General features: G+C 38.2%; 1 protein-coding gene across 1 annotated transcript; it reads right to left on the bottom strand.

Annotated features, from left to right (window-relative positions):
* Window positions 1-2,188: 2,188 nt before the first annotated feature.
* LOC128528007 (zinc-binding protein A33-like) lies at window positions 2,189-6,982 on the bottom strand. The gene is made up of 6 exons (XM_053500717.1): window positions 6,513-6,982; window positions 5,007-5,102; window positions 4,668-4,898; window positions 4,139-4,161; window positions 3,337-3,455; window positions 2,189-3,222 (listed from the first exon to the last, which is right to left on the bottom strand). Exons 1-6 carry the CDS (start codon window positions 6,906-6,908, stop codon window positions 2,651-2,653), a joined length of 1,437 nt encoding a protein of 478 aa, XP_053356692.1. The 5' UTR covers window positions 6,909-6,982; the 3' UTR covers window positions 2,189-2,650.
* Window positions 6,983-21,532: the final 14,550 nt, after the last annotated feature.

Here is a 21,532-nt window from a genome sequence, read left to right as displayed (position 1 = left end):
TTGTAAACAAGATTAGGTTTCTTTTCGTTGTCATTTACCCTTTTGAAATTAATCTTTAAAAGTGTGATTCTTACTGTAACTTCCACTACAATATATATGTACTGTATATTATATGTCCATATTTATCTATCTATCTATCTATCTATCTATCTATCTATCTATCTATCTATCTATCTATCTAAAACACACATTATTCTGTCATTCAGTACACCATACCAAAATGCACATAACAGTATAATTTAAAATGAGGTAAATTGTTTATTGACAACGCTTCTCTTCAAAACTCCAGCACTTTTCCAATTTTTCCAGCTGATTTCTATGAGGTAATTTGTCAGCTCGGACAGAAATAATGTATGATATGGCTGAATGATTTCTGCCTTATTGAATGTCTGCTACACCATAAAAAAAATCTCTTTTTCATAAACCTAAAATTCATGTTTGAAGCAGCAACTCTGCACTTAATTACGAGCGTACACCATTTAGCATGCGGTTCAGGTTCTTCAGATTTGTTTTTTGGCGTTATGTAATGAAAGGAAATACATCCGAACACACAGAATCCACATCCTCTTGAGATGCAATTAAGGCAAAGTCGGTGGAAATGGAATGAAAACCACCAAATGACTCAAATAGAGTAAGAGCGTATTTGACTTCGTTTGCTCCTCTGCAGCTGTCTCTTGAGACAATGAGTGAGAGAATGAGCACGGCAGAACCTGGTGTACCTGAGACAAAGCATCGTGTGGTGATTCCCACCTCGCCCGAATCTCTCTTTCTGAACGGATATCGATGTAAGCATCCTTCTCATTAGCATCCCGTGTGGTATCCTTAATCTCTCGAGTGTCTCCCTGTCTCTCAGTAAATAGACTTCGATCTAAGCATTCTTTTTTCAGACAGTCCAATATGGGTAGTCATTGCACATGTGTTTCACTCTTCATTTCAGATGGAGTATGATATGATGTCACCTAATCAGAGGAAGCAAATTGAATTAAATAAATGTATGTAAATAACAACTGTATATGGAAGAATGATCAAATGAAAAAAAAAAAAATTTCAACAACTTAAAAAAAGTATTGTTGTTGTCCATAGGTTGCACCTCCAGGGGCCGGGTTCGATTCCCGTCTCTGTGTGCATGGAGTTTGTATGGACTCCCTTGCTTGGTGGGTTTCCTCCGGGTTCTCCGGTCTCCGGTCAGTCCAAAGACATACAGATTAGGCTAATTGGTGTTACCAAATTGGCCATAATGTGTAAATGCATGTGTAAGTGTTGACTAGAGGTCCTGCCACAGTTGTACAAAATGGGAATAAATACAATAACCCCCACTATTGTAACCTCTAGTGGTTGCCATTGGCCTCCATGGTCGTAGTTGGACTACAGAGGTTTCTGAGTGGATGGATGAAATGAAACGAGGCAGGATACACCCTGGACAGTGTGCCAATCCATTGCAGGGCACACAGACATACACACACTCACACACACACACACACACACACACACACACACACACACACACACTATGGGCAATTTGGGAACACCAATTAACCTAACATACATATCTTTGGACTGTGGGAGGAAACCGGAGTACCCAGAGGAAACCCACCAAGCATGGGTAGAACATGCAAACTCCATGCACACAGGGCCCGGAATCAAGCCTGGCCAGGAATCGAACCCAGACCCTGGAGGTGCAAGGCGACAGTGGCAAAGCAGCTTTACAGAATCTAAAGGAAAATTTTGTAAATGAGTACAAAGTGTGGGAAAAATGTGTATGAATCAAAATGATCAGATTGTCCCTGATGAACAAGTCGAGGGTGACGGTTGCAAGGCAAAACTCCCTGTGGTGGCAATAGGAAGAAACCTTGAAGGGAAGCAGACAATGAGCTCGCAGATTCCCGTTATTCACTAGTATCATTGTGTAGTATTAAAAAGTGAGAGAGAAATTAGAGCTTTGTTTTATTTTTTCTTGATCAAGGGGCAACCTCTGGTTCTGAAAAATGAGGCAGAGGTGCCAAAACGTGCAGGTTCTCAAAAGACAAGCTGACTCCAAAAGAAAGTCAATCCCCATAGATTGACAGGTTAACATATCCAACTTTACATTTATCCAACAAAAATAAACTTGATTTCATTTCAGGTCTGCTACAGTAGGCATCACGTTAGTTAACCAGCTAACTGAAATCTTTGTAGTTTAACATACTGTATCACAAGAAATGTATGAGTTTACATGGGATAACGTTCATCTTTAGCATATAAATTAATGTTAGCCATCTTAGCATTTCAGCTAAACTAAAGCTAGAGCTAGCTAGCTTGTGGTAACTGTGGTATGTAGGAGTGTTCCAACCAACCGCCAGCTCATTTACGGATTAACCTGCCAAGATGGTTATAATCAGAGCTCCCAGAGTTAAGCTTCAAAACTGCTCTTGGGTGATGTTACAAAGGGTTAATCCAGCTTTTATACAATCTGCGCTCTTGATCCACAGGTGGCTGCGGCAGTGTTGAGAGAATGAAAGTTCCAGTGTTAAGCAAATGCTTTTCTGTTGCGGTAGGTGAAAAAAAACATCCTGTTGTCATGAATGCTGAGCATCAATAGGTTTGGTGATGTGTAAAGTTCCTGCTATTCTTTTTTTTTTACCTTTTCTATCTCTCACAACGATGTACACCACTAAACAGAGGAGTCATAAGCAAGCATACTTGTTCTGCAATCAGACTCTCGTACTTTTTCAAAAGTCTCCTCTGGTAAAATTCTCAGAGGGTGACTTTTACACTGATTGCAGAAGTATGGATAGACTTTTTCTGTAAAATTGTGGAAAAATATTTTTAGATTCCTGCCACTGATTGGGTCTGAGAACAAGACGTGACCGTTGTCCCAGTCCAGCAACACTCTGATCCTCTGCAGGTCCTTCTCAAACTTAAAGATGATGGTTGACTTTCCATAGGCACTGGCACCGTATCTGGCGTTTTGGCAAAGACTTTTCCATACACCGACCCTGTAGAAATGTTTTCTTACACAGCCTGTCACAACACCTAGAGCCCATTCCGCACTGTTTCCCACCTCGACCTCCCAGCAGTGAGTCCCTGAATTAAAGCCCTTAGAGCCTAAGACCCACAAATAATGGTCAAATCTCTCTGGGTTTTCAGGAAGCTGCTCATGCTGATCTTGGCACACGACCTCAGTTAGGTCATCTGAAAGTTTGAGACACGGGTGTGCAGTGTTAGGATTAAGAATCACAGGATCTGTAAAGCAAGTCAAGGGCGTTAGATAAAAAAAAAGTCTTACTTCTTCTTGTGCAATAATGACATGCTGAGAGCATGTCTTGGACATACTGTATCTAAACTTGCAATACTTACAATAATCAACGATACTCGCCATCTCCTCCCACACTGTAAACTGCAGGTTGCCCAGATGCTTTGCCACATCAATCAATAATTCGGACTCTACTTCAGGATCCTTCAGCTCACACTCAGTTCTGGAAGAACGTAAAGGCATTAACACTGCTCTGAGTCTAAGGGCCTGTCCACATGGAGACGCGTTTCGCTGTATACGTATACATTTTTTATCGTATCGGCATTTCGTCCACACGGATCCGGCGTTTTAAGAGACTGAAACCGCTATTTTTTTAAACCGGGTCCCAAAGTGGATAAATCTGAAAACGACACCCTTGCGTCTTCATGTGTACGGCCAATCTGTATATTTTGTGAAACGATGATGTCATCACATCACGTGTCGGCTGCATCACACGTAACAGCAACAACAATAATGGCGGACTACATGATTGTGTTCGTGTTGCTACAAAGCCTACTAGCTTTATTACAGCAAAATCTATTGCTTCTATGCAACTGTTATGAGCAACAAGCGATAATGGACAACACCATCTTGGTTCGTATACAGCGCGCGAGGTTATGCGCATGCTCAAAGTCTTCTTCTCTGTGTATAGTGTATCTCTATGGCAGAATTACAGCGCCCCATACTGGTCTGGCATATATACTACACCGTTTTCAGTGGTTTCGTGTGTACGCAGATATTTCTTGAGACGACGCCGTGTTCACGAAAAAAAAAAATGATCGGATAGGGAACGCCTCGGCTTCGTGTGGATGGAGTCTAAGACAGAAAAGAAAAGTCTAAGAAGTGTAACAAAAATAACTTACTTACCTTTTAAGAGTAGCTTTGTAGTTCTGAAGAAGAAAAAAGAAACAAACATTTTTCACACCTTGGCCAACTACAGATGACCTGTTAGCTAAATCCAAATTTTTCGTTGAGCCAAAAAATATCTAAAAGCTTTAACATGTTGGATTTAAAAAGAGCGTCTATAATGCTAACATTACATGATGGCAATGGAATGCATAATTTTTATGTGGAAATGATGCCTAAAGCATTTAATAATATTTAAAAATAACAGTGCTACATAGTGTTCTGCACTTGCACCTCCAGGGTCTAGGGTTCGATTCCCACCTTGGGTCTGTGTGCAAGGAGTTTGCATGGTCTCCCCATGCTTGGTGGGTTTTCTTTAGGATCCTCCACAGTCCAAAGACATGCAGATTAGGCTAACTGGTGTTCCCAAATTGCCCATATTGTGTCTGTCTATGTGTCCCCGCCTGTGTATAGGCTCAAGCCCCTTCAACCCAGTGCAAAGGATAATCAGTATAGACCATGAATAAATGAATGAAACACACTACATTACCTTAAGAAAAGTTATATCATTGGTCGCTATTTCTTCTAGGATAGATTTGATAGTTGCTGACAGCTGTACAATCTTATTGGTTATGTCGTTGGAGGTATCATTTAACATTTGCATTTTCTCATTCTCCTCCTTCTTCAGTGCCGATATGTGTTTCATCTCTTCCTCTTGTAGAAACTGGTGAAGTTTCTCAAACTTGTTTTTAATTTGCTTTTCTGTGTGTTGGGCCTGGTTCTAATATACAAAAGATTGGCAACAAAACAGTGTTAATATTTTGGTATGCTACAGTAGATAAATTTAATGGTTTATGACTTTTGGGGTCAGAATACATATTCCCTTCACCTTAATATGTTGTATGTTAAGATCACATGTCGACTTTGCTTTGAGAAACAAATCAAGCGTGTCTTGCAGTGTTGACAGTCTAGATTTAACCTCTTCCTGAAATGAGAGCGATATTAATTATGTTCAACTTTAAACAAGTGTGGATGGCACAAAAATATGTACTGTATTGAGGGATTATGAAAAATGATAACGTTTTTCCGATTGACATGAGTGATGTAAAAATTGCATGGTCTTGCAGTTTAGATGGCACTGGTCGACAAATAACAACATTATTTATAGTGCACACACACTATACTATACTCATATACTCATGTACTCATATACCATACTATACTACTGTATACCTTTACTATATACAGATCTAAAGCAATAATAATAATAATAATAATAATAATAATATCAATAATAATAATAATAATAATAATAATAATAACAACCTTCTTTTAAAAACAGAAATGTGTGCAATATGTACCAAAAGGTCTTTGGACCATAACTGCTGTGCCTTTCCAAAGTATTTAATGTTGTTTGGCCCCTTTTGATTACAACACACTTTAGGGCAGCAATAGCAGGTCAGCTAACAGCATGACTGTGTTGTAGACCAAAGGGGCCAATCAGGCCGAAGTAAAAAGCAAAGGAGTCAATGTAGATGTCACAGTTCGGCAGTGGCAGCCCAAAATTGAGGCAAAAAAATAAAATGTTTGGCAGCGGTGGCACCGAATCTGGAATTCGGAGCGATGGAGTGAATGCGGTTGTCGCAGTCTGGTGGCAGACCAGAACTAGAGGTGTAAAAGTCTAAGCAGCGGTCAACATCTTAACGATGGCTGCAACTTGAGACCTGGACGTAACTAAAGGCAGAAGCCCTGAGGCAACGCTTCCAATCCATCAGTGTCTTCTCCTAGTCAACTAGCCCAGTGGCGAAAAACACTTCTCAGCCTAAAAGACCATGCAAACACAACACGGGTTTTACACTCTCTGATTTTACCACCTCTCATTTGGTAGCAGAGAAACAGAGGCCTTAATTGAAGATGTACCACCAGCCGTGTCCTGTCCTGCAGCCCCGTCCCCCTTTCATTAGGGACAATGGGCAGACCGCAGTGTTGAATAAGCTGATTGGTTTCTCAAATTATAATACATGCTAGACACAGGCGCAACCGTGACATGTGACACAAATGATAATTAAGACAAACAAACATAAATCTGGAAAGTGCAGAAGTATTGACACCCTTTGTTATAAAACTCCTAAGTATGATGTGGTCCAACAAATTAACTTCATGTGCAAATACTTTTGCAAGGCACTGTAGACTTTGGACAGTAACTATAGACTTATTTGAAAGGTTACATATAAGACAACATTAAAATGTAAAAAAAAAAAAATAGCTTTACCTTTTTAACGATTATAACATTTATAGTTTCAGGATCCTTTAAAGCCATTGCTTGGAATGTTCTTTAGTCTTATACAGGTATTCATATTGCAGCACTGATCTAATTTCAAGGTATGTAACTTACCCTATGTTCTTGCGCTGCCTCATCCAGGGGTCTGAAATTGTGCTCTCTGTGCATTTTGGAGCTTTGGCACACAACACACACTGGCTGTTCGTCCTCAAAGCAGAAGAGCTTGAGTTTTTCGTTATGCACACTGCACAACATCTGAGGTGCAGCTGACTCTTTTTTGTCCTGACGAAATCTATCACACAACATTTTTAAGCGCAAGTTTGGAGGCACGGTTTTTGAAGACCGTTTCTTGCACGATGGACATTTAAGAATAATTTTCTTCTTCCAACTGTTATCCAGGCAAACCTTACAGAAGTTATGACTACAGGACAAGATGACAGGATCTGTGTAGATACAGTGGCACAGAGGACATAAGAGGTCCGTCTCTGGGAAGTATTCTCTCGCTGCCATTCTTTGTCCTTATTCACCTTCTGTTAGTTACGAAGCAAAAAATCATCTCGTTGAAATGCTATATCATACGCGCATGCTCTCCATCTGAGCTTTGAACCTTAATGTGGAGTTTTATAGCTAAACTTTGAAACTGGAATTAGTTTTCACACACCACTCCCAGTGAGACTCCTATTATCAAGTTTTATAAAGTAATAAACAAAAATGTTTCCGGAAATAGACACCATGTTTTTCTGTAAGCTTTCCAGTAATGATAACCCGTGTGAACTTTAATCAGGTAAACAGTTTTTAGTAGCACGTAATAAAAAGGTAAATACTTTTAGGGATAATATGGCAGAAAAAAAAAAAAACTTTGACCTGAATAATTTGGTGTTAAAGAATAAAGTCATGAATATGAATGCCAGGCACTTTATTAAGAAAGTAATATAAAAAAATATATTATTGCAATGATTTCGACTGGGCAGCATGGTGGTGTAGAGGTTAGCACTGTGGCCTCGCACCTCCAGTGTCGAAGGTTCGAGTGCTGCCACAGAGTTTCATGTGCTTGGTGTGTTTCCTCCTGGTACTCTGGTTACCTCCCACAGACATGCAGATTAGGTGTTCCCAAATTACCAGTAGTTGTGTAAATACGAGTGTGTGTGCTTTGTGATGGGGGGTGTACCCCACCTCGTGGCCAAGGTATTCTGGGATAGGCTCCAGCCTATACCCTATATACAGGATAAAAGAGGTATAGACAATGAGTGAGTAGGTGAATGATTTTGACTGCGGTGGTCATGGTTTTTGAATGCAGATGCCTGGTTTGAGTATTTTAGAAACTGACGATGTGCAATTTTATCAAATGGTCCCAAATAAATAAATAAATAAATAAATAAATCCAGTAAGCAGCAGAGAAGCATCTCAGAACACATTGCGTTGTCAAACCTTGAGGCGAATAGGTTACAACTGCAAGCGGGATTGGACATGGGATTCTTCAACATCTGTATCTTTTGTATTCAACTTGGGAAAAAGAAATCTGAAGCAGTGTTCACGCTCTTACTTAAATATTATATAAAAATTTGGTTGTGTGGAGCGACAGTGAAATGTGGAAAAATTATGGTTTCAGTCATTAATTTAATTAGCTTCAGTGCTTCCATTTTTTCCCCCCTTTCAGGCGAACTTGAAAGACTAACACATCTGTCGTACCAGATAAAACCCTAGCGATAGATTGCTAAAGCAGCAGACGATGTTAAGCAATATGTCGGTGTTGACAGTCCTAGAATACGGGCCATATGACTTGGCTGTTTTGTTGTTGTTGTTTTATCACAGGGCTGTTGTAGTTTGTTTCTCTGACATGGAGCGGCTGTATGATACTGCAGTTAGCCTTCGTTAGCATCAAGTCTCCACGACACTCAGACACGACACGGCGAAGCAAAGCTGTTCTTTGGTTAAAAAAAAAAGAAAAAATGTGTGTGTGTGTGTTTGTGTGTGCTCATGTGGGTGCCTGAGAAAGACAGAAAGTATGTGTGTGTGTCATTCACGGTTCTCATAGTAAGAACGTCACACCCGTCTGCTCTTGTTGCCAGTTCCCGCTGCGTTTGATTACAGACTCAGAATACTGAGTATGCATCACGCTCTCCCTAACTCTCTCTCTCTCTCTCTCTCTTTGTGCTTGTGATTGAGAGAAAGAGTTGCTGTGAATACTGTACGTTGACACATTGTGATCACAGACTTTCGCTGACTCATACATCAGCTGTCAGCTCCACACTGACACATGAGCAAAACAGAAAAGAAGATAAGATTCTCCTGTAATTTCGTCTCTATTATTTTCTCCACGCATTTTCATGGCATTATTGTCGCATTTCTAGCTGTCTTTCCTGTCTCTGTCCTGGTCTTTAAATGTCTTCCTCCTGACTCATATTGAGAACTGATTAACCCTCCTCTTCACTTTTCATGTCTTTTTTTTTAAAAAGTGGTCTTCTACGGGAATTTATTAGCCTAATATGTTAATGGAGCTAAGGAGAGTAGTTATAATCTAATAAGCTTTTAAGAGTGATTCATCTTAATCTTAAGCTATTATCAGGCATTGGATTGCCCCTTCGAGGACTTTTAGGGATCAGTGATAGTTGGTTAAGTGCGTTAATTAATTAACATGAAATAAAGCTCCGTTCACATTACTCAAATCAATTTTTGACCCTAATATTACACAGATCTGAATTTTTTTTGGTGAGTCCACATTCACATTATAAACCGCATTTGCTCAGCTTTGATTTCATGTCATGACGGTTAAAGTTTATATTTTACAATGTGACGTGTCTATACTGTGAAATGGCACACGTTCACACTTCGGGACGTTTTTGCTCTCACTGTCTGGGTTAAACCTCATCATATTGTTCGACCACTCAATCATTTTAAACAATTAATGTCATTCAAGCAAAAACTATGTTTCTGGAGAATGGCAAGCAGGTAGCTGGTTGTGTTTAATGACGTCCAGACAGCCAGATGCATAGGCTTGGCTGTTTTATCAGCTGTTGCTAGCTCTGCCATAAAATCCCCATATTGCCAGTGCCGCCTGATGTCAGCACTCTACATATGTACAGAGAAAAAAAGAAACACTTAATCCCGATCTGCTGGATCTCATTCAAGTTGCAAAACTGCATATTGTATATATCCGATTTAGGATCACATACAAAAGTGACTCATATCCGATCTGAAAAAAAAAAAAAAAAAAAAGTAGAATAATGCCTTCATGAAGCTATAAGAAAAATAAACAAATCTGTGTCACATTAGAGTAAAAAAATCTGAATTGGGTCGCTTCAGGTTGGTACCGTTATTTGAACATAGCCTTTATTATGTGGTCCTAGATGAGATATCTATGCAATACACAGTAATGCAACATAAATGAGGATGGCCGGATGAGAATTCACGCATGCTTTCTGTGTCTGCGCATGCCTGGGACAATCGGTGACATCAATCAACACTGACGGCGTGGGAATTTCAAAGCAGTGCTAGCAAGAGCTGCTACAACAGCTAAAGCAAGACATTCTTTCTTCTCTGACTAACTGTTTGCCGTCCTTCAGAGCAAAAACCCAAGCGTATTGTTGCACAAATATCTTCCATTGTTTAAAATAAATGAGTGGTTGCACAATTACAGTATGGCGTGTTTGAACCGACATGGCAAGAAATGATGTATCAATGTGAGTATGTTGTACTGTACATGTAAGGTCATTTGTAATTATGAATGTGAACCATCATGACATGCAAATCCAATCTGACCGAAAAAAATGGAATTGAACAAAATGGCTTGTAATGTGAACATAGCAAGAGTTAGGAAAAAACGTGATGTGAAATTTAGGGGTTTTCAAATGATGTTAGTGTAATACTGTATACATGCAATTTTACTTTTGGTATATATTTGTATTTTTTAAGATTGCTAGATTTTGAGTTAGTTATCATTAATGAGTAATAATAATAATAATAATAATAATAATAATAATAATAATAATAATTATATATAATTAACAATAATAATTAATAATAAACATATTATTAATAATAATTAATAATAATAATAATAATTAATAATAATAATAAGAAGAAGAAGAGGAAGAAAAAGAAGAAGAAAAAGATAAATCCAGGGTTTCAGGTCACATTTGGGTCACATTTAGAATTTCATATCACATACTGAGATTATTATTATTATTATTATCATTATTATTAGATTTAAACATTTCTACTCTTTATCACTGCTGTGCCCAAAAGTCCACTCGTCTAAAGCTTGTTTATAAGATTTTTAGATTGAGCAAGTCATTAGACAACAGAAAAAGTCACTGAAACGTCTCTTCATTTTAACCCTCATTAAGAAATGTTGATTCTATTAATATGCAAATTAGAAACTCATCTAACCTTCATGCCCTGTGGCTTGCATTTTGTGTATAAAACCATAATTGTATTCAATGTCTGGGTTTGGGGGAAGCAGTGACCTGTTATTGAGAACAAAATGCATTTCATTGTAAACACATGTTTAATAAGGTTGGACGATAAACAGTATCTATACAGCATGGTTGTCACGTCACTACTTCCACACTTCATTCATTATTGTTTTTTTCAATTATCACTCAGTGGATTTTCATTTTCATCTTACAAAGTGTCTATTTTATGCATAATGAGTCTCATTATCTCTGATTACCTCATCACTTGTTTTGAGCTCCCTACTTTTATTGTACTGTAATTAGGATTCTCATATTTCCTTATGCGTTTTGTATTTTTTTATTTGGTATACCAAAATTATTATTGTGGTATAATTGTGTTTGATCACAGTAGTGACATCTAGGAAAAACAGAAAAAAAAGCAAAAAAACTAAACAAAAGGCTTCCTACTCCTTATATAATTGTGTTAGTATTGGTTGTGCAGTTACTTGCACTTAATGTGTTCACATACAGTATCTTGTATTTCGCTTTATTCATGTGTGTTTTAAACATTTGTGTGTTCCTGTATGGTTTTGTAAAGGTGAAAGCATTGAATCAAAATGGAACCCGTGGTCTTCTAATTGAGACTGGATTAGCTGATGCTTACAGTGGATTGAGTATGGAGCGGTTATTAGATTGAGGGACAAGGTAATGTCCATGCAAGAATCAGTGTTTAAGAATAATATGTGTGTATGTGTGTGTGTAAAGGAAAAGCTTATATGAGAAATTAAAGAGAAGTTCAGAGCTCTTTCTCCCTTTATCTGTGTGTTTAATTTTTTTCCTTTTTTGGTTATTTCCCTGCTCTGCTTTTTGTCTCTGCCCACTTTTTTATATCAAATTGTTACTTTTATGAAGGCTGAAATTGAATTTGCATGTGCATATGAACTTTGCTGATGGTATCAGATAATTGAGTGCTATTGAATCTAGTTCAAATTGCATTAGGACAGTAGGGCAGTGCTACTGAAAATGATTAGTAGAGCCTCTGGGATTGTATCTGCTGCCCAGAGCTAGTGAATCCCATCAGCTATTCTCTGTGATGATATGCTGCAGTAGACCAGTGGAGTGGTTCAGGCTTTAGACTAGATTCAGCCTATAGGGGAAAGGTACACTATAGGGGGACCACAATTGGCAGCGCTTCAACAAAAATTTAAGATCCAGAAAATCTACATTCACAAAAATTGCTATTTAACCAAAATTAAGTCAATTAAGTCACTACTTTCAAGTCAAATTGGGACTTTTGATTGTACAGAATACCAGAATACAGTGATAAGATCAAAAACTTCCTTTATTTTTCTATATAATCCCCTGTCACACTAAAGTACAGTACTTATTCCTGCATTTCACTTGTGCTTGGACACCATCAAGGTGTAAAGTTTTCGCTAGAGCTATGATCAGACTTCCTGTTTCAATTCTGGCCTCCCAGGACTTCCTCTAATGGCCCAAGCATGTGGACATTGCTAAGAGTGAGATCTATAGTAGACTTCCCCTTACTATGGGGGGGATGTGGCAATAACTCCCAGACACTTCCTGTGATGTGCAAGAAGTGTTTGTGTACAATTTGCACAGACATACATCGCGTCCCAAAGTCAGTGACAAGTTATCTGTCGATTTTCAAAGAGAATCAGCAGACAGGCAGTTTATTGGGTTGCCAGATTGGGCTAGTAAAAAAACATATATATTTTATAGTCAATTAGAATGCAATCATATGAAGTGCAGGCAGTGTGTTTATTGTGTGCAGAACTCTTTCTACAGTAAATATTTGGTAAAGATTGGATTATGATGTGGATAATCATTTCAATAAATCAGAAATGCGTGTGTATTATTGTCCTTGTTTCCCACACAAACCCAGATTTTAAGATAAAGTTGGTTTGGAAAATGTGTTCAATCTGGTTAATGATATTTTCTCTACTGTTTTTGTCCTTCACACAGGAAACACACCTGCTGTATTAAACACAGCACAACATCTCAATCTGCTTGTGTTACTCTTCTCTGGAGTTACTCTAAAAATTCAGTCTATACTGTAGTATCCTGTGACATACAGTAAATCAAGAGTAGTACATTAGTGGTAATGTCTCATGCACCTGTGTGTTGGATTAATGTAATAGACCAATTATACCTGGACTAGCCCATAAACCCTCCTGCAGGCTGCAGCGTTGTGTGTGGCACTGTGGAATACCTCCATCACCTTCTATGTATTTATAGGGTATATCACACTGAGTTGGACAGATGGCCTGAGATGATCCTGTTAGCTCCATTAATGCACTCTGTGCACGCAGACCCGCTGCTGCCCTTGCATGTAATCTTTCTCTCTAGAATTCCCACTCTAATTATCTTCCACTTTCCCTTTGGACTCTTTGAGTATACCTGTCGACATTTACACATCCTGGGAGAAATCAACAACGAGCAGATCTGCTACAAATTCAGGTAGTATTATATTTTTTGAACACTCCTTCTGGTGTGTTCGTGCACAAACCATAATTTGTTCAACGATCAGTTCCAGTCTGTAGTGTTTGGTCAATGGGATATGTTGTTGTTTGTATTACCTCGCTCATTTCTGTTCGCCATGTAAAATCGTTTGAAGCAGCTTGGAATTATCCGCAGACATGGCAAATGATCTCACGATATATACTTTATATTAAAATATGAACGCTTGTCAGATGAAGATGAAAGGAAGAAGTCATTTTTCTTTCTTCATCCGATTTTTTTTTCTTTACCGAAACTGAATTCCTGTCCGAGGACGGTAAAACATCAGTGTGAATCAGCTAATCATGTCATGTGACATAAAGCGAGCTTTGCTTTTATTAATGATTCAATTAATAATTCTTCCTTCTAAAAACTAAAAGCAGCGTGTGTGGTCTAGGATTTTTATGATCAGATCATGTCTGTCCACTTCTTGCCAAATATTCAATATGTCAAATCGATTCAATTTTATTTGTATAGCAATTTGTCATTGTTGCAAAGCAGCTTTACACAATCTGGGTTATATCTGTTTTTTCGGTCTTCCTGTAAAATATTTTGCAACCCTGGACTTACTTTTAATTTCTGGGGAAGGCTCAGTGATACTGTGTACTGTACATGCTGCCGCCAGACGTCTGTGACCTCTGCATGGGAAAACATGGACATGTGACATGTGCATCCAGGTGGAACTATATTTATCAGATGGCTTTATTTAAAAACAAACAAATAAACAAACAAACAAATCTTCATTTCAGAAGAGGATGGAGAACAACAACACCTATGACCACCCACACTGGTAATAGGATTTTAGGCTTTTTTACAAACTCCTAATACCCCGCTGTACATTACTGTTATTTGCACTAGCCTACTTATTATATGGGATGGACACTAGGGCATTAGTGGCTCAGTTGTAGATTTCTCTGCTTTGCTTTTTTGCTTTATTCCCACCTCGGGTCTATGTACATGGAGTTTGCATGTTCTCCCTGTGCTTGGTGGGTTTTATCCTGGTGCTCCAGTTTCCTCCCACAGGCCAAATATATGTCGATAAGTCTTATTAGTACTTATAAGTGTATGTTGTGCCATGTCCTGGATTGGCACCCCGTCCATCGTGTCCCTCGCCTCGTACCTTTAGTTGACCCTCCCCGATCCCTTATACTCTACATGATAAAGCAGTATAGACAATGAGTGAGTGAGTTATTGAATATTGTGTACTTATGTGTATATTATGTTATCTATACCAAATGTAGTGTTATCATGTAGGTCTGTGGTTTGGGAGTCACAAACAGACTCAAAGTCAGAATCAAATTCCTTTTGTGTGTCGACATAATTAGCGAATAAAACCTGATTCTGATTCTAAGTAAAATAGGAAGTTACCCCTGAACCCCTTAAAAATTGTGTTCCAGAAAAATACAGAAATTGAATATTTTCATATAGCATTAAATTTTTTGGTTGTTTACTGTTGAAATTGAGTTTTTTTTTTTGTTTATTTTTTTTTACTTATGGGATTTGCACATCATTACCCCCTGTAAATCTAATTTCTATCAGATCTAGTAGTTAAGCAGTGAGTCTAAGTAGAAGCCGTTCTGACACAGAATAGCAGACGTGTATTTAATGTAACATACATTAAATACACCAGAGGCACGAATGTAACACGCTTTAGAAATCTTCAGTATGTGAAAACACAGAAGGCTGAAAATGCAAATAAATCTCATTCAGCATTCTGTAGTGACTCAGAAAGCCATAGTGGTTTAATTGTTTGCATTTATATCGCTTTTTCTCCATTAACATTCTGCTCCACGCTGGGCCAATCTGGTACTTTTTATTACCTGTGCTAATGTGTGCACATCTCCATTACTCCCAAAATAGCATCAGGAAGTTTAATGCCGTTTCCAGGAAGGAGAACTTGTGTAGGTTGTCTTGATGCTAATTACAGTGTAATTATATTAATGGCAGTCATTACATATGCAGGGGAAAAAAAACCTGTTGCTGTAAGTGTAAATATTGCAAAGCTAGTATATTTTATATATATATTTAATATAGAGACAGTAAAATAAAATACTGGGTAAGTTTGGATTATTTAAAAAAAAGTGTGTTACAGTAAGTGCGACTTATTTAGCTCATAAATACGCATTACTTTAGAAACTGCAGAACAACACAGCAGAGGAATGTCTGCGTCACTAAAATGTCTAAATAACTGATTAAACCCAGCTGCTCTGCGTGTCAGAAGTAAAGCTTGAGCATATGGACGTGTCGTCTAATAGAAGCTAAACAACTACAACTAACCAAGAACTGAATTGTGCATTTTAGGGACTGTGATCTTTCCCTTGTTCTTTTCTTTTTATCGTTCCCTGATTGCCCTTAATTATATTTTTTAACTATAATAATTAGCTGTCAGGTGTGTGTTGACAGCTGTGTGATTTTCTCCATGGTAGTGGAAGGCAAGTGATGTGTATACATTTTTTGCATTACCTAATATTTTACAAAAGCCAATAAACAATAAAAACAAATGTATGACAGTTAGTTTATATGATTTGTAAGAGAGTCAATTACTATCTGTCATTAAAATATTGAAATAAATCTATAAGACTTTTGCTGTTTGAGTACAGTCAATATTGAGTAAAGTCCAATTAGGGACCATGGAGGCCAACAGTGATTATTGAATTCATTCCCATTTTTTTGACCAGGATGGGTAGGACCTCTGGTCAACATTTATACACACCCTCACACACTACAGGCAGTTTGGGAATGCCAATTAGCCTAATCTGCATGTATTTGGTCTGTGAGAGGAAACTCAAAGGAGTTCCCAAAGGAAACCCACAAGCACGGGGAGAACATGCAAACTCCTTGCACACAGACCCTGGAGGTCCAAGGCATCAGAGCTAACCATGTTGCAAATTTTATTGTATCAAACTGTACTGAAGTCCGATCTGACTGGGAAGGCTACTCAAGAACTTTGAACTCAATGTTATGTACATTAAGCAGGATTGAGACAACCTTTTCTGTGTGAGATGGCTAGAAGCAGCATTTAGAAGAATTGGGTCCATGAAGGGATGCACATGACCAGCAACAATACTTTTTATTACATCATCTCCATTACATCATCTCCACCAGTCTGAAGTGTTGCAGTTTCATGGGTTCATTGATTCGTTTCTGTTGGTGCCTCAGTATAAATTAGGATTCATCAGACCAAGTTACATTCTTCCAATCCTTAACCGTTTAGTTGACCCATGCCCACTGCAGACTCAGTTTTTGGAAAACAATAGGTTATTCTGCTGTTAAAGCTTATCAACTTCAACACATTGTGCATTCTCAGATGCTTTTCCGCTCACACTAATTGTACAGACTAGTTATCTGAGTTGCTGCAGTGTTTCTACCAGATTAGATCAGATGGCCATTGGCATCAACAATGTGTGTCTTTCAGTAGATCTGCCCCTCACTAGATGTTTTTTTCTTCTTCATTGCACCATTCTGAGTAAACCTCTAAGACTGCTGTGTATAAAAATCCCAAAAGATCAGCAGTTGTAGAAATATTCAGACTGGGACATGGTAATTACGCCACAGTCAAAATCCTTAAGATCACTTTTTCCCCCATTCTGGTGGTTGATGTGAACATTACTCAAAGCTGCTGGTCCATAGCTGCATGATTTTATTCATTACAGTGCTGGCTAATGATTGGCTGATTAGCTGGATGATTGAGTGGATGTATAGGTGTTCTATGAATGTATGCCTTTGTGCATGTTTCTGCAGTTTGTTCATATAGCTGCATAGTGACACCTCGGGGTCTGTGTGCATGGAGTTTGCATGTTCTCCCCGAGCTTGGTGGGTTTCCTCCGAGTACTTCAGTTTCCTTCCACAATCCAAAGACATGAAGTGAAGATTAATTGGCATTGCCAAATTATGTGTGTGTGTGTCCCTGGATAGGCCTTCCTATCCTATGGTATATCCTGCCTTGTGCTCCAAGTCTCCTGAAATAGGTTCCAAGCCCCCGTGACCCTGTATACAGGATAAGCGATATTGAAGATAAATGAATAAATAAAGAATTAGCATGTGGGCAAATTCAACAAACCATGAGAAACATGATGGCAGGCTGCTTTCAGACACGTCATTGTGTCTTGTGTTCATTCCCCAGAGATTTCTCAACATCACATACAGTCACAGTGGATCCGATCTAAAAATACTCTACAATCCAATGCGATCCAATAGGACTTCTGCATTTCAAGCTATTCTTATTTATGTATCTTCTGAAGAAGGCTGTCTTTAAGAAAAGACTTCTAAGGTCAAGGTTTTGTTGGATCTCCTGAACACGAATTGTGTGTAAATAGAAGTTGGAAAAGTAGACAGACGAGCAGAGAGAGAAAAACAGACAGAAGGCGAGAGATTAAACAGGCAGAGTAAGAGAAAATGAAATTCTGCTTGTTTGTTTGTTTGTTTGTTTGTCTGTTTATTCATGAGCCGCATGACCCCCCAGTGTTTGTACCGCGTAGCTGTGCTTCATCATGGTCACATAGTGTGTATCAGTATTTATGTGTTTGTCATGCATCAGTGTAGCTCTAAGTGAGGATGCAGTAAATGGCCTGGGCCAGCTCTCTCTGTGTAAATGGTGCTGCACATGAACACCATGTCACTCCAGCCTGACACATGGCTATAACAGGATATCTCCATGGCAACAGGACAAGTCAAATAAACACGACCCACATCATAACCCCAGGCTGCTGGGCTAAGGGTCACGAGAGGCTGACACTTACTGGTCGTGATCCTGTTACTGTAAATCTTTATGCGTTCTAAATTGCACCGTCAAGAATAGACATAAAAACAAATTGCTTTGTCAAAATTGCACTGCAAACATCTTATTAATTAGAGAGAAATATAATGCTGCCATACATTAAATTTAATGACACAATTAGCATAAATCTAACTTGTGTAATTCCCTCCTGTTGGCCGAGGTCAGTAAGTTACAGCAGCTCAATAATGGCTTTGTTTCTTGAGTTGAATTGTTGGAATTAATACCTTTACATTGAATAACGGTAATTTTACTGAGTTTCCTCTCATGAGGAAGGTCTTTCTGCTGTATTAGGCCCTAATGAATGCATGGCTCTATAAGCTCATCACCGAGACTAAGAGCTTTACCGACTCTCTCTCTCTCTCTCTCTCTCTCTCTCTCTTCCTTTGGACCAGGAGGGAATTTTTCTCAGCACAATGCGCCCTCCACACCCCCGCCCCCCCAACATAATCGTGCCGTTTTCTTCATACACACGCACACAATGAAGAAAAAAAAAATCAACACCATTGTATCCTTTCTTAGCAATTTATTCTAACTGTGTGGTTTATTGTGTTTGTGTGTTTGTGTGCATGCTCACGCAAAGAAATCACACGAAGAACCGTAGCAAAGAAAAGCTTACTTTAGGCTTACACACACACACACACACACACATATGCACACGAGTGAACTGAATTGGTCCAGTCCTGACTAAAGGCTGCTTCATTACCAAGCCCATTATTCCTGATATTACCTGAATCCATCTGAATATGACAGGATGACATTTGGGTTAAATAATTATTTCAGAGTCATAAAATTACAGAAGGGAAGAAAGAGGGAGCTAGGCACGGAAAACTGTCTTAATTAATTCAGACTTTCATTTTTCCCATTCATTTTCCCGATGAAAGGAGATGGATTGGACTGTGCTGAAGTTAGTATCTTATCTGAGCTGAAAGATAGATAGACACACGTGTGAAAGCACTGCCGCCATTATTCTTAATGTACTAAATAACTCATATCTCAATAGATTGTTCTAGAGATACCATATAATTATTTTCGATAATAAAGGAATCTAAATATTAAAAGTAAACACATGTGAGTTACAGTAAGGGCAAAATATGTACAGTACAGTGCAAAAGTCTTCAGTCACCCTTTACTTCTTTATAGTTTGTTACCAGACTTTCTTTTCTTGTTAATATTGTCTGATAATTAAATGTACTGTAGTCCTTGGCTTTCATTTTCAGTCCGGTCCCTGTACCTGAGAAGTTTCAGAAAAATGATTTTGTTTGTTAATCCACCTAGTGACCTTTGAGTCGTTCAAGCACAAAGAAGAAACAGGTGAGAAACAGGTGAGAAACAGGTGCAGATGATGACAGATGATCAGGCTGGTGATTAGTATACTGCTGATGCTGAATGCTGAGTGGCTGGAACAGACGAGAGGGGAAATGAGGTCGCTGCTGAGGTTGTTACATAAACAACTCATTTTTTAATTGTATCTTTAGGGCTGTCACAAAAAACATTAGTTCTCATTTCTTTAATTTAATCTACAATAATTTCATTTTATTATAAGATATTAAGGGTGGCTCAAGACTTCTGTACAGTGTTGGACTTACAAAATGATTTATTTGCAACATTTTTGTTTCAACTAATACTACTACATCAAGTACTACTACTTTTTTTTTTTTTTTTTTTTCAACTTTCGGTAAATTAAACACTAAAAAAAATAATGCTTAATCAAATTTAGGTGATCATGTTTTATAATTTGTTTCTGGTTCTACTAGGTATTTTTGCTTCTATATAACAAATCTGCACTGAAAGCCCTGACTAATTTAATTACAGTAATTGCATTCCATGTAACTTTATCATTACAGGTAAAGTTAATATCCTTTGCCTTTCTTGCTATATTAAAACACACCTCCACTGCTAAATTTATTTTATTTTCAGTGTGTTCCAATAACTCATTTCTGACTCAATGCATGCAGTCAAGGAATCTTTGGGCTCGAATTTGATGTAAATGAAAAGTGACCCAAGAGGATGGTGACATGAAACATAAGTGTGGTCAGAAAAAATCATAAATGATTTTTTAAATGAGATCACCAGTGAACGTAAAAGTATTTCCACATGCATGAAAATTAGGACTAAACAGCTGTGTGTCCATATGAAAACCATTTGTTAGTAAAACTAATTAGAATATTTGCTTTTTCTAGGTTTGCTAGGGAGCATAAAGTTTGCACTTTATCAGGTCAGGTGGTCTGATAAGTTCAGACTGACATTATTCCAGAGTGATGGGAGTGTTAGGGTAAAAAGAGAGGCTCATGAAGAGATGCAACCGTCATGCATAGTGCCATATGTAGAAGCCCCTGGAGGAAATGTTATGATCTGTAGTGGCATCAATTGGCTTAGCAATCTTACATACCAATGACACAAGGTCTGCTGACTACTTTGCTGGCAGTGCGTATGGTCCATGATATAATGAAAATGACTCAAACATGTACTGTAGATGGGCTGCTTATAAGGCTATTGATTCACAAACCTTCAGTTCTTCACTACTCGCTGGTCCACTCATTATAAACGCATAATGTACACGCGTCAATAAAATGAGCTGCGATCATCTTGTAGATTTATCATTCATTTGAGATCATGTTCATTTTCAACCCAATTAGTTGTTTCAACAGCTGCCAAGTTTACAGCCAGACTTGTATCAGATAATGTTTCTTGTAACGAGTGTTTGATGTCTATTCTATTGCATGCTTCATAACACAGCGGACCTAATCGGTAATGAAGTTTTGCTTGTTTATATGCTGACAATGCTAAGTCCTTCATGACTATTAATCGGTTTAAAACAAATACTTGTTTTGAACTAAAGGCAGGGGATTAGCTAAGTCACCATCCCTGATTTAAACACACACTGGTTTAGCTTTAATGTAGATGTTTTTCATCTTTCGAGCATATCAGCAAAGTACGGTCAATGCAACGTAAATATGTGAGAACGTTAAAGTGATTGATCTTGATTAGGGCCCCACCTCGGTTAAATCTCAATATCAAACACGGGATTATGCCCTCTACTCGCTAATTGTTACAACACTGGCGTCTCAGTGGGAGCAGGATTAGCATTTCTGCATAATAGAGACGTGCTTCGCCAGTAATTGTGTGTTTTTCCCCCACTTTCTGAGACAGCTTGTTAGAAGAGAGAGAGACAAGCATTTATTTCACATGTTTAAACAATCGGGTAAAAGGCTAGTTTACGCTAATGATGAATTGCTCCGTGCTCTGTTAAATCGTTTCTAACTAAAGGAGGGAAATGTGTCAGATATATTACAGTACATGAATGAATACATTTCTTTATTATTATTATTTTTTAACCATTTCCTTCAGGGAAAAATAACATTTATTTGATATGTATTTAAAAGAAAATGAAAGCTGTCCGTAGAATCTTGATTGAGACTTGTTGATTGAAAGGGAAGACCTAT

Source organism: Clarias gariepinus, chromosome 7 (genome assembly GCF_024256425.1).
Source record: "Clarias gariepinus isolate MV-2021 ecotype Netherlands chromosome 7, CGAR_prim_01v2, whole genome shotgun sequence".
Lineage (NCBI taxonomy): Eukaryota > Metazoa > Chordata > Actinopteri > Siluriformes > Clariidae > Clarias > Clarias gariepinus.
Note: the sequence above shows the minus strand (reverse complement) of the source record. Positions and strands in the feature narration are given on the sequence as shown.

Coding starts and splice junctions, on each gene's coding strand:
- LOC128528007 (XM_053500717.1), bottom strand. CDS start 6,908: ATGGCAGCGAGAGAATACTTCCCAGAGACGGACCTCTTATGTCCTCTG. Junction 4,162..4,667: donor ATGATATAACTTTTCTTAAG/GTAATGTAGTGT, acceptor TTTCTTCTTCAG/AACTACAAAGCTACTCTTAA. Junction 3,223..3,336: donor GGCGAGTATCGTTGATTATT/GTAAGTATTGCA, acceptor CTTGCTTTACAG/ATCCTGTGATTCTTAATCCT.